This window comes from Anoplopoma fimbria, chromosome 9 (assembly GCF_027596085.1).
Source record: "Anoplopoma fimbria isolate UVic2021 breed Golden Eagle Sablefish chromosome 9, Afim_UVic_2022, whole genome shotgun sequence".
In the NCBI taxonomy this organism is placed as follows: Eukaryota; Metazoa; Chordata; class Actinopteri; order Perciformes; family Anoplopomatidae; genus Anoplopoma; species Anoplopoma fimbria.
Window position 1 is genome coordinate 3873880 of NC_072457.1, and position 17623 is coordinate 3891502.

General features: G+C 36.7%; 1 protein-coding gene across 1 annotated transcript; it reads right to left on the minus strand.

Moving 5' to 3' along the window:
* Positions 1-2243: 2243 nt before the first annotated feature.
* On the minus strand, positions 2244-4235 carry LOC129095325 (uncharacterized). Its single transcript, XM_054603724.1, has 4 exons — positions 4085-4235; positions 3172-3795; positions 2405-3133; positions 2244-2314 (listed from the first exon to the last, which is right to left on the minus strand). The coding sequence occupies exons 1-4, from the start codon at positions 4233-4235 to the stop codon at positions 2244-2246; spliced, it is 1575 nt and encodes a 524-aa protein (XP_054459699.1).
* Between the last annotated feature and the right edge of the window lie 13388 nt (positions 4236-17623).

Here is a 17623-nt window from a genome sequence, read left to right on the forward strand (position 1 = left end):
CCAAATCAGGCGGCAACCTCCAGTTTTGAAAAGTGAAGCCAATGCTCAAGTGCCTTGAACTTGCATGTTCTCTACTGTCCACCAGGGGGCGACTCCTCTGGTTGCATAGAAGTCTATGAGAAAATGGCTCTACTTCTCTCTTGATTTATTCCCTCAGTAAACATTGTAAACATGAGTTTATGGTCTCAATCTCTAGTTTCAAGTCTTCTTCAATACAGCATGATGTTCATTTAGTGAATTATGGTCCATTTAGAGTCAAACAGACCATAAAGTGGGGTATACTTTAGGGCGGGGCTAGCTTGTGATTGACAGGTTGCTACTGTTACCAGACCCGTAAACGGCGCCTCTCCTCAGCAGTCAAAATATGGTCACATCTATTCACTGGTTGCCAAAAAGACAAGATGTCAACAGCCAAAATCCAACATGGCGATGAACAAAATGCCAAACTTCAGGGTTCAAAACGGCAGTCGACGAACAAATGGGCGACGTCACGACAACTACGTCCACTTCTCGTATACAGTCTATTCTCCGGATGTAGATAGAAGGAAAGCTATTCTCAGGTGATTATACACTAAAGAATACATCCTTATTAGAATTATTAGTCTGGTCAGAAAAGATCCAACTTTGATCAGTCAGTGTTGTCATAGTAGAAATGTTACTCAAACACAAATATGCAGAAAAACATGTTTATTGTAAGATCACAGATATAGCAGAAGATACAAGAATCTTTTTTTCTCCTTAAAATATAAAAAATATTTAAAAGGTGAATTAAAGTCATACAACTATATAATGAAAATTATTAAAGATATATAGCTGAACTTTCAACACTGGCGATTTTTTTGAGGCAAATTCCTCCACAAAGGAGCTGATTCAAATTACTTTATTAAAGAAATATCACAGATGAATTAATGAAAAAATGTAAAATTCTTCACGATGTCTTGGAGAAAACCATTGCTGATAACGACGAAGAAGTCATTGTTGGTGTGAAATCATGCATGTAGAAAAATGCTCATTCACATCTCTTGAAGAAGTTCCTGGTTCTAGAACACTTGCGAGAGGTATTCTGCAATATATACCTGTTTGCATGGGGAAAAAATGATAAAAGTTGTTAAAACAGCAGTCATTAGTTAGTAAGCAGCATGTGGTCCCACACACACACATATATATATATATATATATATATATATATATATATATATATTATTATATCTTCTTCACTGTTTGAATTCAATGCTAGAGTTTATATTTGTTTGTTACTTTCTTTCCTGGCTAGATACAGTATTTATATACAGTATAGTCCTCACTGTGTATATAGATATAGATATGTATATGAAAACAGTATTAATCAAGGGGGAACAATGTTGACTAAAATCTTTGAATTTAAACCCTCAATAAACCAGGTGACACCTCTTTTGCAAGGGAGAGCTGGTCAGGGCGTCTGCAGTAAAAGTTCCAGACAGGACAAATAATGTCAGGCTCACAAATGAAACAATACTAAAAACTAGGTAACAATGGTAATCTTAAAATACACTCCACCTAGTTACTAGTTAATTGGGTACACCTAGATAAAACTAAAGTAGTCTAAAACAAGTATCTAGCAATACATACTCATTCATGAAGATTATAATGTTCTGTTTTTGTTAAATATAAGAGATAATATCACTTCCTTAATACTTTGAGTTTCTGCCACAAACTAATAAAAAGAAAAAAATGAAACCTTCCTTTCCACAAAAATGCAATAAAAACAGAAAGAAGAAAACAGTTCATTTTAAATCTAAATGTCTAACTTTCTGGGTATTTCTGACCATTTTTGCCAGCTGGACAGCAAATAATTAAACTTTTGATTTTTTGGGGTGGGGGGAATCAAATATGGCATTTCTAAAAAGGCTGTATAAACATGTAAATGTATGTATTTATATGCTGTAAATAAAAATCACCCATATTTGGGGTGGGCAGTAAATCGATTTCATCGCTGTCTTTGGTGTCATATTCTGCCACGACATGGATTTTGCAATAACGTTGGAAGAAAACCTACTAACTCTGACTTATTCACACTAGATGTACGCTAAGGGGCAGGCTACTCCTCACAAGACACATGTAGGTCTGTCACTCATTTTCCTTCCTATATATGTGACCTCACATTGCATTACAAAGAGTGAAAAATGGTAGAATCGTGTTTTGAGTGAGTGGAGCATCCCTTGAGGGATGAGGATGAAGCATCACTTTAACTTTGCTGTGCAAACTTACCGCAAGCAAACTTTGCCGGCCTTCAAACAGCATTCAATGTCATCCATTATGTCGTCATCGGTGAAGGCTTCAGGGGAAAGAAGGAACAGTTATAAACATTTAAAATATTTAGTTTAAATAAGTATAATTTCTGCACATTTCACTTTCAAAGACTCACCGTCGCAGTGTGTGTGGCAAATGTTTTTGGACCAGCCATAACCCGAGTTACAGAAAATCTTGTTAGACAGCTGGAAGAGCCCGTAAAAGCAGAGAGGCGACTGTCTTCTGTTCTTTTTCGGCTTCCAGCGCCACACGCTACGCTTCTTACGTTTCCCGCCTTCCTCGGTCTCTTCATCCTCGTCTTCATCTTTGCTGTCCCACTCATCGCTCTCTAAGTCCTCATCACTTGTCATGTCATCTGGCATCACCTCGTCCTCAGCGCTCTCTTCGACCTCATCGCTCATCATGTCATCTGGCATCACCTCGTCCTCAGCGCTCTCTTCGTCCTCATCGCTCATCATGTCATCTTGCATCACCTCGTCCTCAGCACTCTCTTCTTCCTCAATCATGCTTTCCTTGTCTTCTAACAGTTTCAACAGTTCCTCCAGGTCTTCTGTGATCTCCTCGCTGGTCCTGTCAGTCTCACGCTTTCGTCTGACAACAGTTTCGGTGGTGGTTGGCATGGTGGTGGTTGGCTCAATAGCTGTTGTTTCAGTGGTTGTTGGTTCCGTGGTTGTTGACTCGGTGGTTGTTGGCTCGGTGGTTGTTGACTCGGTGGTTGTTGGCTCGGTGGTTGTTGTTTCGGTGGTTGTTGGCTCGGTGGTTGTTGTTTCAATGGTTGTTGTTTCAATGGTTGTTGGTTCCGTGGTTGTTGGTTCCGTGGTTGTTGTTTCAGTGGTTGTTGGTTCTCGATGGTTGTTGTTTCAGTGGTTGTTGGCTCGATGCTTGTTGTTTCAGTGGTTGTTGGCCCGATGGTTGTTGTTCCAGTGGTTGTTGGCTCGATGGTTGTTGTTCCAGTGGTTGTTGGCTCGATGGTTGTTGTTTCAGTGGTTGTTGGCCCGATGGTTGTTGTTTCTGTGGTTGTTGGCTCGATGGTTGTTGTTTCAGTGGTTGTTGGCTCAATGGTTGTTGTTCCAGTGGTTGTTGGCTCGATGGTTGTTGTTTCAGTGGTTGTTGGCCCGATGGTTGTTGTTCCAGTGGTTGTTGGCTCGATGGTTGTTGTTTCAGTGGTTGTTGGCCCGATGGTTGTTGTTTCAGTGGTTGTTGGCTCGATGGTTGTTGTTTCAGTGGTTGTTGGCTCGATGGTTGTTGTTTCAGTGGTTGTTGGCTCGATGGTTGTTGTTCCAGTGGTTGTTGGCTCGATGATTGTTGTTTCAGTGGTTGTTGGCTCGATGGTTGTTGTTTCAGTGGTTGTTGGTTCCGTGGTTGTTGTTTCAGTGGTTGTTGGCTCGATGGTTGTTGTTTCAGTGGTTGTTGGCTCGATGGTTGCTGGTTTGGGTTTTATAGTTTTGCATTTGCCCTTCACCAGGTCGGTCTTCAGCCGGGACCTTCTTTCCAACTCACAGATAACTGCAGCCAACAAGTCATGCCAGCACATAGCAGGAAACAAAGTAAAGAAAAAGAAGAGAATGTATTCATTAGTGGAAAATCTATTCCTCTTACATCCACTTTTTATTACTCTTTCTTTTTGCATGTCATCACTGTTGTCAATCACTTGCATTTGGCAACTCTCTTTTTGCACAGTTGTTTTTTACACCTGATCGCAGGAACCAACTCTCATACTTTTATCGGACTTCCTACTCTGTGTTTTATTTTTTCTACCCCTCGAACCATCAAATCCAACATTTATTAAACTCACCTCTTGCCAGGATTCTTTCCTTTAACCTTCCGGGCAGGTTGATCACTTTCCCAAGCGTTTCCTTCAGCTCGCATCTGGAGACGGTCCGGCCCTCCGACAGGCTGGGCACCAGAACCGCAACGGCCAAAACCACCAGCAACCCTAACTTCATGTCAACACCTTCTGTGGGGAAAATAAAAACATTACATGGAACAGTTTTAATCCATCTTCAGTGTTTGGCTCTGTTTACTGTAAACTGGTACCTCTAGAGGTCAGAAGAGTGTACAACATGTCAGGAGCAGATGCAGAGAAAAAGCCAATGAACTGTCAGTTATTAATTCAGATTATTGCAGAATGCTGAAAACCATTCGTCAATATTGACTGAATTTTTTCATTAAAAGGTAAATGAATGCTAAATATGTGATTGTTAACCTGATTCCAGAAGAGGTCAAGTAAACTTTAATAGGAACCAAGTGTAATTCATTTCTGTGTGATATTTCTCACAATAATACAAGTGAAATGAACCCAGAAAAATAGTTTTTCTTAATAAAAATAGAATTTAAGTTGAAATATTTTTATGAAATATTATTTATTGTCATTAAAAGTACATGTTCAGAAGCACACAAATCAATTCACACTTAGAATAAATTCTGTATTTTTGTCCTTAGTTGCTCGGATAGTAAAATGTCAAATTATTACTCCTTTATTCTACAAAATGAGAAACAATTTGCACATTTATATCAGGAGGAGTAATACATAAAAGACAACATCTGCCTTTTAATTATATCCTAAGTTAATTAACAAACACTAACAGTCATGAACTACAAGATGTACACAGCAGAGACAAGTAACTGGCTCTAAGGAAATGTATGTATTATTTTAATTTGTCTGAATTGACAAATTTAACTTTTTTATTATATTTACTTTTTCCTGCTTCAAACTAATTTAGTGAGTTAAACAAACTTGGCAACAGAACAAGTGAAGTTATGATGTTAAATATAACTGTCACTTGTCATACAACATAACAAAAACAGCACAGGCAATATGGCAAAAAATAAATAATAATCACCAAATTACCTTGTTCTTCAACCTGCAGTATAAACTTTCTTTGTTGAGGGAAGTTTGCTGCTCTGTGTCGTCAGGTGAAAAGGTCTGATTTTATATATCCTGCCTTCAACATGTGGACCAACCAGCTCTACGAGTTTATCATCTCGTGTCATCATTTGTTGCCACGAACGGGAAATTGTTAAAGTCATGATTAAACAACACACAAAGGGTGCTGTGACGAATGTTAATTCATGGATTACCTTTTGTAAAAACCCATAATGACATCAGCTGTTAATATTGGTTTCATGTAACCTGAAAGGGACATTTAAGACTTCCTAGTATTCAGTATCGAATTACAGCAACAATAAAGCATCACAATGGCACAAGTTTAAACTATTTAAAAGACCACATGAGTTTCATGTGTGTAGTCTCGTAGTGTCATATTCATCTATATTTATCTGTATGTATGTATGTATGTATGTATGTATGTATATATACATATACTGTAACTACATATGAGTTTTTCCCTTATTTGATACATTTTAATGGTATTTCCTGTAAGTCGCTTTGGATAAAAGCTTTGGATAAAAGCGTCTGCTAAATGACTGTAATGTAATGTAAATGTAATGTATTTGAAGTCAAACATTTATCTTTTATATATCTATATAGTATAAAACATGCATGAATAAATCTTTCGGATTTTAAGATTGAACTTGGATTTCTTTCAAAATGTTGAAATCAGAGAATTATTACCAACTCTTCAGCTCAATGGGCTTTTTAGCCTTTAAGCCTTGAGCTTAGAATTTGGGTTTTACACAGGCGGCAACCTCCAGTTCTGAAAGGTGAGCCAATGCAGAAGTGTCTTAAACCTGCATTCTCTCTTCTGACAAGCAGGGGGCGACTCCTCTGGTTGTATAGAAGTCTATGAGAAAATGACTCTACTTCTCTCTTCATCTATCCTCAGTAAACATTGTAAACATGAGTTTACGGTCTCAGTCTCTAGTTTCAAGTCTTCTTCAATACAGCATGATGTTCATTTAGTAAATTATGCTCCATTTAGAGTCAAACAGACCATAAAGCAGGGTATGCTTTAGGGCGGGGCTTACTGTTATTGACAGACCCCTCCACGGCGTCTCTACGTCACTTCTCTGCAGTCTAAAAATGGCAACTTCTGTTCACTGGTTGCAAAAGATGGGGTAGTTCGTAATCCAAGATGGTGGCGGCCAAATGTCCTGGTATTTTTTGGCATACTGCATTTGACGTACTATGTATTGGTACAAACCTTTTTCTAGAATACTGTATACTATACAGTGTATAGTATGGTAGTATGGGTATTGAAACGCATTAATAAAAACCAAGGCATAAGATGGGTTTCGGTGACTGAGGCTTCTGTGTTTGCTGTTTCCTGCTGAAATGTGCTGAATCACTGGGTCAGACACTGAGCCAGATGGCACAAAGGACAAAGACAACTCGTTTGTCTAGTTTGTCTCTGTGTAAACACACATGAATGGTACTTGATCACCCTCTGGTTTGCTTCCAGGAAGTGTGACCCAAAATGGTCACAATGAAAATGGTGTCAAGTAAAAAAAAAAAAAGCCTGTTTTAGATTATGAAACTTTCACTTCAAGGAACACATAAGAACATTATCGTGAAGATAACTTTTCATGAAGTGGTGAAAGACTGATGGGGATTATGTAACTAACTGAGTGTGTTTGTGTATAGTGTGTACCTGTGCAAATGGCAATCAATCTAAACTTAAAGACAGGTTTACATTTTTAGTTATCTACCCCTCTGACTACTTGTCCTAGTGAATTTACCAGAGAGGTGTTTCTATTATTTATGAGCTACATAAATAACGATCTACACCCATTGATATAAATGAGGTGAATAAAAAAAATAAACACCTGTCAGTTCGGGTTTTTAAAACTCTGGAATTTAAATTCTCCCAACATCCAGAAAAGAAATACAGAAAGTAAGTAAGTACATTAACTATATTTTAATGTACTTAACTTTCCTTACGATTTCCATTTTATGCCGCTTTCTACTTCTACTCCACTACATCAGAGTGAAATATTGTCCTTACTTCACTACATTTATCTGACGGATTCAGCCACTTATTAGTCCACAACATAAATAAACTAATAAATCATGATTAATTATTATAAATTAGATTGCCCAGCGGTAAAGTAATTCAAGGTAGCTACAATATTAAAGTGATGAACTCATTAATGCATCAATAAATATAATCTATTGATATAATGTATTTTATTCTGAAATACTTCTGTATTTTCTTAAAATAAGAGAATGAATGCAGGACTTTTACTTCTAGCAGAGTATTCCTACACTGTACTATTACTTTACTATTACTTTACTCACAATGCTGTGGCTCAGTGGAGAGCAGGGTCGTCCTCCAATCAGAGGATCGGCGGTTCGATCCCTGGCTCCGGCAGTCCATGTCGATGTGTCCTTGGGCAAGACACTTAACCCCAAATTGCTCCCGCAGGCTGTTCCTGTGGTGTATGTATGTGTATGAATGTTAGTTAGGGTCCTGATGGGCAGGTGGCACCTTGCATGGCAGCTCCTGTCATCAGTGTGTGAATGGGTGTGAATGGGTGATTGATTAGTAATGTCAAAGCGCTTTGAGTGGTCGGAGGACAAGAAAAGCGCTATACAAGTACAATCAATTAAAATTAAAACTTAAGTAAGAATATCTCAATACTTCCTCTACCAGTATAATGTAGTAAAACATGAAGTCAATGCTAAATAAATATTATGCTTGTTCATGCGTCACTGTCAGACTGTTTAGGTAAAAAAATCTCACAAATCCACTGCAGTTTATTATTTAAAAAAACAAATAGTCATTGTGGAATGAATCATCATAAATCAATTTTTGAAAGCCTGTTGAACTTGTTTTTATTTATTACACTGAAAATCTACTGCGTTTATAGTTCACCAAAGTCATTTAAAACAGAGACATGGATGGATATCATCCTCCAAATACTGACTTTTTTCTTTGTTTGTTTGAGAAGAAGATTTTGAGTTTCATCTTTGTTGTGTTTTGTTCTTTAATCAATGTGTTTCAATTGAGTTATTCGTATATATACAGTGTACAGACACAACAGGGATGACACAGACATAATGAATGGAGAAGAACAATGAACAAATAAAACAAACAACAAAAAGAAGTGTTCAGATTCACGCTCACATGCGACCGTTAACAGAAAGGATCATAGATCTGTATAACCAGATGTGTATATATAAATGCACTGTATGTACAATATCAAACCCAAGTACAGCTGTTTGTTCTCTTTATGTATTACATTCTCTGAACAGTTATCCAGTAAACATGAACTGCAGACTATCGGAGCTGGTTGGTGAGTTGTTAATGTCTGGTCATGGGAATGTCCGTGGATGAGGGTTAAGCTGTCAGACTGGTTCCCTGTCACATTTTGATGACTGACGCTCTTGAATCAGCCCTGAACACTTGAGCTCTTTGTTAAGTGACGGCCCCACTCACAGACAGGCTTCCGTGGGTAACATACCTACAAAGACGGATGCGCTTCATTTCCCAACTTGGGACATAAGCATTGTTTCTCTGCACGAACACGGTCTCGTCTTACACAGAGACGGTGGACCGCCCACAAATGTGTTTTCATTTTCTACCCCTTTAAACCTCAGGACTGGTTCACTTGATTGACAGCTGACATTCCAGAGCCCAATGTGGTGCCTTGTTATGTGCAAAACTATAATATGATGCGCATACTATCATATATACTCAGATAGTTTACTTAAATTTACTTGCATTTGAAAAATGTACTTAAATAAAGGTACCAAAGTATCAAAATATACTTTATGTACCAGAAGTAAAAGTACTAATTTTGTAGATCATACAATTCTACAATTATGTATGTTATATTATTGGATTATGATTATTGATGTATTAATGTGTACTTCAATATTGCAGCTGGCTTATTTTAAAGTATTAATACATATTTTATAAATATTTTGTAATATACTGTCAGGTAGCTAATGAATTTCCCCCAGGGATCAATACATTGTTATTGATATAATAGTATGATTATTTTGTGATCTGAAACTAAAGAAATGTATAATTACCAGAAAATAACTAGATATTGTTTCTAGAGTCACTATGTAAAGTTCTTAATATCTCACTGGAAACAAATGTAAAATGCCAATAAAATAAATAACATTCCTGAGTGATGTTTATGAATGATAATAATCAATAATGAAGAATCAGATATCAGATAGTATCAGTCAATCCTCCTGAAGCATTTGAATGCAGGACTTTTGCTTGTAAAAGAGCGTTTCTACACTGTGGTATCAACACTTATTCTTAAGTAAAAGATCTGAATACTTCTTCCTCCACTGATGATTAAAACCTCACTGATTGAACTCTACTTTTTATTGTGAATAATCCATATATCCTGAAATGTTTACATCCACATCTGTCTCGATTGAAAGCACATTCTGCTGAACTACTGCTTCAAGAGAGGAGACTGGAAGTGGTCCTGGTAAGACGTCTGAGGGGGGCGCTGTTCCAGGACAGCAGGGCGCTGATGGAGGACAGTCAGTGCTCTCAGGGTCCGAATGTCAAAACTCTGCCGGTAGTTTTCACACGGAGCGATTTGATGCTGAAGAGACTCTTTGAGGGACTGAGACGTTCCACTGTGAAGACTGCAGCTGCAGAGTGTTACATGCAGACAAAAATGCAAATATTTCAATTTGTAAACAGCAAATATTGAAAACATAATTGCAGAATTTTCTACCAACATTCATCATCCCCAGAGGATGAACCCTTCACATTTTAGACTCCACTGTTTGAACAAGGAAGCTTTAAGGAAGGAATTAATTATGTATCCAAAATAAAAGTACAGAAGTATTATCAGCTAAATGTACTTAAAGTACCAATAGTTAAAGTACTCAGTGTGCAGAATGGTTCCTTTTAAAGTTTTTTATTATCAAAGATTATTTTATTATTCTTTTGACATCAATAACAAATACATGTAAGAGCATTTTACTGTTGTTCGTCAATGTTGGGACAATTTGAGATACTTTGTATACTGCTATAGATAGGTACTACAGTACTGCATTATCTTATATAAGAATTTCATACTAAATGCTTTTATTAAAAAAAAGAAAAAGTAACTGGTAACTAAAGCTTTCAAATAAATGTAGTAGAATACAAGTATAAAGTAGCAGACAATGGGAATACTCAGTATTGATCATTTTACGGTATAGCCACCCTCGGGCCAAACTGTTGATTTGAATAAGGAAATCTCATAATCTAATAAAATCTGACTTTACAAATATAATTCATGTTTTTTTTGTTGATAAAAATGTCTTTATATTCAGCTCTTTCTGCATCATCTCATAATAATAATCTCATAATAACACTTGCATAAATTGTTGGTCAAGTGCAGAAAAAAACCCTTAACTTGCTGCAATCCACTGCAGGACTTACCCAGAATCCTTTGAGTGGTCAGTATGGACTCTACCCAGCTGTCCTGGATATAACCCATGGACATCTCTCCCCAGACGAGTCGACCTGGAACAGAAAGTTCACTCAGAATACACAGATCACACGACAGCTCTGTAACGGCAACATTTTTAATAAGAGATATCAGTAATCTTTCAAAGGATTGAATATCATTTTGCTGTTAGACTGCTGATGCTGCTCACTCACTTTGGTATCGACGTGGTTGGTCCATCGAGCTGCCTGGAGTCCTGAGACTCTCTGAACTCGTGCAGCCTCAGAGCAACACCAGATCCCGCCATCGCAGACGAGGCCAGTCAACACCAAGACCAGTCACCACCAAGACCAGTCACCACCAAGACCAGTCACCACCAAGACCAGTCACCACCAAGACCAGTCAACACCAAGACCAGTCACCACCAAGACCAGTCACCACCAAGACCAGTCACCACCAAGACCAGTCAACACCAAGACCAGTCACCACCAAGACCAGTCACCACCAAGACCAGTCACCACCAAGACCAGTCACCACCAAGACCAGTCAACACCAAGACCAGTCACCACCAAGACCAGTCACCACCAAGACCAGTCACCACCACCAAGACCAGTCACACACCAGTCACCACCAAGACCAGTCACCACCAAGACCAAGACCAGTCAACACCAAGACCAGTCACCACCAAGACCAGTCACCACCAAGACCAGTCACCACCAAGACCAGTCACCACCAAGACCAGTCACCACCAAGACCAAACACCAAGACCAGGTCCAAAGGGGGTCGGGGGTGAGTCCAGAGACAGAAACCACAGCAGCTCTAGTGTGAGTTTCCTATGGAAGGAACACAGATGTAGTTCTGTATTCATCCTCTAATATCTTCCTGATTGCTAATTAAAAGTGACTGGACCTTTTAGATGTATTCAAATACTTTACTAAAGTAGAGGTACTTATACCACACTGTAAAAAATACTCTGTTGTCAGTTAAAGTCCTGCATTGAAAATGTTGTAAAGGATAAGAATGTATACAGGAAAATGTACTTTAAGTATAAACAAGTCCTGTGACTGTTGTACTATTATATATTATATCATTATTTTATTATTACTCATGCAATAATAAATAAAAGCTCATTTTGAATATTTTATATGTTTTATTATGGATTGATCTGCTGATTACCTTTTTCTATTAATCGATTGATTGTTTGGCTGTGTAATGAGCACTGTGTCCTCTAGAGGGCGCTAGTGAGGTTTTAGATGTTCAGTCATCATGTGTTGACTGAAAAATGTTTAATCAGAGTCTAGTAGCAGGTAAAGAAACAAAACAAGTCCAAGACAAAACAGACCTAATAATACTGAGATGAAAAATTAAATATCACATAAATGAGTCACAGCACAGAAGAAGATATTTGACACAAACAGTGATAAATATAGTACTTAGTATTTAAAACATTATTCTGTCAACTTTAGTTACTTTACAAATGAAGTTATTTGTATACAAAACATGAATAGCTTATAAAATATGATAATAATGATGAGGTTCGGACAAAACAAACATTTTGAAGGTGTCGCTTTGGGCTCTGGATAATTGTGATTTTGTGTTCTCACTATTTTCCCTATTTTTGACAAACCAAACAATCAATCAATTAATGGAGAAAAATAATCAATAGATGAATCAATCGTGAAAATAATCATAAGTCAGAAGTTCAAGGTGAGCTCCACCTCAACCAACAACAGTAAAATCCTGCTTTCACATTATTACATGAGTGATAATAATATAATGATGGAATATATTAGAGTATAACAGTCGCAGGAGACATTTTTCTTTTAATACTTTTTTTAGTACATTTTCCTGATTATTCTTTTCATTTTTAACCTTTTTCCATGTAGGACTTTTTCTTGTAGTGTGGTATTTACCCTTTTACTTGAGTAAAGGATCTGAATACTTCCTCCAACATCAGAGCAAACACTCTGACCTCAACACCATTCAAGCCTCATTTTATTAACTGTAAACAAGACAAAACTGCTTTTTCTAGAATCTGGGATTATAATATATGTTTTCTTTAAAAGGCTATAAAGTAATTAACAATTTCTACTCTAAAAAAGTGTCCTATAGATCCCACCATCCATGATTAACGGTGAGGACCTCCATGTCTTACCTGCAGATGTGACAGCAACCCCTCTAACTGCTGGCCTGGAGTCAGCTGAGAGACTGGATCGCCCAGATGTTCTTTCCTCTTTATATATATATATATTAGTGTATCTTCTCTTCAGATATTACCTCTCTGCAGGAGATCGAGGACAGAGAAACCCAACACTGCAGACTGACATCAGAGCAAACTGACACTAGTAACCACACACACACACACACACACACACACACACACACACACACACACACACACACACACACACACACACACACACACACACACACACACGGCTGCTGCTATGGTTACTGTAGGAATCTTTGGAATCATGTTTGTATTCTTCATCCTTCCGTATATTTAAACACTGAGGTGCACATATCTTATTGTACATAAGTAGAAGAATTGATCTTAGAATATGGACAAAGAAAAGCCATTTTTTATTATCAATGAACTAAAACCTCTATATTATAAACACCACCGTTGTTTTGTCAGAGGTTGGTTTTATACATTTTTTATTGTTTGTGTCATGTAAACTTGGCACGTGTTTAATAATGCATAAATGTCTGTATCTTTGTGTTTATATACACACATGCACACAAAGAGTGACTGTGTGTTTTATCAGCCTCATGATGTTTGTTCTGGCGCCACCCTCAGGACAAATTGCACATGTTTGCATCCCCCTCAGATAAAGCAATAAGTGTAATATCATTTCTGTTTATGTTTTGAGATGTGGACCAACATTTTTATTTTTTTCTGTATGCTTTAGACTTTCATGGACTCATTTCTATAATACAGTTATTCGTTGTTATTGAACATATAGGGCATTAAGTGTCAGGTTTGAACACGTATAATCCTCAGGAAATGAGAAGTCAGATCTTAAAGGGCAAATATAAATGAGTCTCCTCACAGTGTAGAGATCTGGACACCAACTCTGGTTCAAACACAACATCCGAACACCTAAATCAATAAACATGTGACACATTCTTTTGTTATAGTCTATGAAATATCAGAATTAGTGTCAAATGCCCCTTATATAAGGCTATAAAGGAGATATATTTAAAGTACTTTGAACCCAAATTAAAATATATAAAACAGAACACACTTAATAAATCTTAACTTAGCGTGACAATGTCACAATGAAATAACTTTAAAGTGATGAATCAACAACAAAGGGATTTCTAATGATTCATAAATGAATGTTTTTCACATCGATGCTATTTAATTCCTGTTTGATATTGTTGAATTTGCATGTCTTTTGTTATTTCTTGTCATTTTTACGTGTGTGGAGACTCTCATTTCATAGCTGACCCGGGCAGACCAGACCTGTTAAGTGGGACTGAATTGTTATTTTGCACACTGTACTTGATTAATGCAAAGCAGCAGCAGCAGCAGTCCCGTCTATGCAGGCCTACAGCCAGACTGGGACCAGGGTCCTCAAACAAAGCATCCATTCAGGAAGGCAGAGGAGGAGGGGGTGCTATACATTTAGGTAAGCCTGAGTAAATTGATAACAGTATAAAAGTCTGGAGGGGGAAAACAATGATTGTCAACATGCAAAAAAGAAATCCATATGGTTGGTTTGAGAGTTATTCAGGGGATATATATATATATATATATATAAATATATATCTCTACCTGATGTCTGCTGTGGGTCAAAAGGGGAGTGAATTATAACTGAACTGAATCACATAAATTTAGCAGAGGGGGGGGGGGAGAGGGGGGGGGAGGGTGGAGGGGGGGGGGGAGGAGGAGGAGAGAGAGAGGGGGAGAGAGACAACAAAAGCCGGGGGACCGACAAAAGCCCTGGATGCCATGAGGAGAGGGATGCTGCATTCACGTACCCCACGTAAAGCCCCACCTCCCAGAATGTTGGAACACAGTGTACAGACATGGTGAGAGACACACAGGAGCCTAAATCAAGACTCAGGATCAAGATGCAGTGCTGATATGATTTGTGGATTAATCGATTACATGATCATAAGAAAATAAATCTATAATTATTTTAATGATTGAATGTTTCGATCATTTTTTTTTAAGGAAAATGTCAGAATAGATTTTTGATTTTTTTTGTACTGTTCACTCTTTTATATCATTTTAAAATTCATATATTTTAGGCATGGGAGTGTTTGTCTGACTAAAGAAATCATTTTTACGTTTTTTAATTTAATTTTATGGCCTTTTTGCATTTACTCAATAAATAGAGCAGATTGACTGCAACAGGGAAGAGTAAGGGGACGACATGCAGTGAAGGGCCACAGAATGGGTTTGAACCTTGGTGACTGCGTTAAGGACTCATCCTTGATAAATGGGGCACCCAGTCTACCGGATCAGCCACCTGGGTGCATAGGAATGTATGTAGGAAGCTCTCATTTCAGTTGTCAGATCCAAACGAACAGGGCTGTCCATGTCATCACATACGTTAACAGGATTTATTCTTGTAATCAAGTTAGAGAAAGTCTGACATTATTCTTCGTCTCAAAGCTGAAATCTTTATTTCATTGTTTAAAATCTAAATTTGAAGTTATCTGCAGGGTGTCTGTGTTTTTAGACGGTGGCACTGGCACATGTGACCTTCTACACTAGTTTTGAAAATCTCTTAAAGATGTTTTATTCCTGTGCATGCATCGTACATTTCTAAATCCTCACCTTTGCTTATTTGTAAACATTTGTTTATTGACTTTATACATTCAACACAATATGCACACACATAAGAAATCTCCCATATTAGAACATATGGCATCATATAAAATACAGTAATGATTAATAATAATACAAAAACAACATCATCCACATAGATAAAAAGTAAAATACTAGAAATATTTGCTAACTGTTATTGTCTAAAATTATAGTAAATTAAATATCTTTAAGGTTTTTGGCTTTCAGTCGGACATAACAAGCCAATTATATTGATTCTGAGAATTGTGCAATTATAGTTATAATAGTTATTCTGTTGTGCAATAATAGTGATAATAGTTATTCTGTCTGTATATATAATATTTCAGTTATTGTGGATTCTTTACTGTTTTTATTGCTTATTTGCTATTTATAATACTTATTTTTGATGTGTTTTTTTACTATGTCTCTTGTTTGCACTATCCTCTATGCTGCTGTAATCCTGTAAATTTCCCTGCTGCGGGACTAATAAAGGATTATCTTATCTTATCTTAATAATTTACCTTAATATCCTCACTATTAGCCATTCATTTAAAGAAAATGACAATCTGCCCTACATTACAGTCATTTAGCAGACGCTTTTATCCAAAGCGACTTACAGGAAGTGTATTCAACATAGGTATTCAAGAGAACTACTAGTCACTAGAAGTCATAAGTGCATCTCCTTTCTTAAACAAGCATCTAAGAGCATAAACCAGAGCAAAAGTATAGAAACAAACTAATACGAATACAATAATTGCTAAGTGGAAGGCTCAGGGTAGTACTTCTTGGTGGAATGTAACTAAATAATTGTTTCTGATGCTGTAGATTAAACTACCTGACAGTATGTAAAGGAGTTCAAATACACTTTTAAAAACAGCAGTAAAATGCAACACACAAGGTGAAGAGAATAGTGATGCACTGAGTGGGAACATTTTACTGCACATTTTGCACATTTGATACATTATTTTACTTAAGTAAAGATAAGATAAGATAAGATAATCCTTTATTGGTCCCGCAGCGGGGAAATTTACAGGATTACAGCAGCATAGATATAGTGCAAACAAGAGACATAGTAAAAAATAAGTATTATAAATAAGCAAATGAGCAATAAAAAAAAACGGTAAAGAATCCACAGTAACTGAAATATTATATATTATATACAGTACCAGTCAAAAGTTTGGACACACCTTCTCTTTCAATGGTTTTTCTTTCTTTTTAAAAAAATTTCTGCATTGTAGATTAATATTGAAGACATTCAAACTATGAAGGAACACATATGGAATTATGTGGTAAACAAACAAATGCTCAACAAACCAGAATATGTTTTATATTTTAGATTCTTCAAAGTAGTTGAATGAGAAGGTGTGTCCAAACTTTTGACTGCTACTGTATATACAGACAGAAACTATTATAACTATTGTATTGCAGAGTGTATTTGTAAGTGTGGAAAGCAGCACTTTTACTTTTAATGGAGTATTTTAACCGTGTGGTATTAGTGTTTTTACTTAAAGTAAAGGCTCTAAACACCTCCTCCTGATCCCTGTCACATTTCCCAGCAGGTTGGGGTAGCGGTACTTCTTGGTGGAATGTAACTAAATAATTGTTTCTGATGCTGTAGATTAAACTACCTGACAGTATGTAAAGGAGTTCAAATAAACACACAAGGTGAAGAGAATAGATACACTGAGTGGGAACATTTTACTGCACTATCAATCATTATTTGAGTACATTTGATACATACGACACAAATACACTAATACACTGTGCAATACAATATTTATAATAGTTTCTGTCTGTATATATAATATTACTGTGGATTCTCTACTGTTCTTTACTGTTTTTTACTGTTTTTATTGCTCATTTGCTTATTTATAATACTTATTTTGATCTTGTGTTTTTTTATTTACTATGTCTCTTGTTTGCACTATCCTCTATGCTGCTGTAATCCTGTAAATTTCCCATGGGGACTAATAAAGGATTATCTTATCTTATCTTATCTTATTTTGCTTAAAGTGTGGAAAGCAGCATGTTTACTTTTAATGGAGTATTTTAACCATGTGTTATTAGTATTTGTACTTAAAGTAAAGAATGTAAACCTCCTCCTGATCCCTGTCACACTTCCCATGGAAAGCAGCACTTCTACTTTTAATGGAGTATTTTAATGGAGTATTTTAATGAAGTATAATGAAGTATTTTAATGGAGTATTTTAATGAAGTATAATG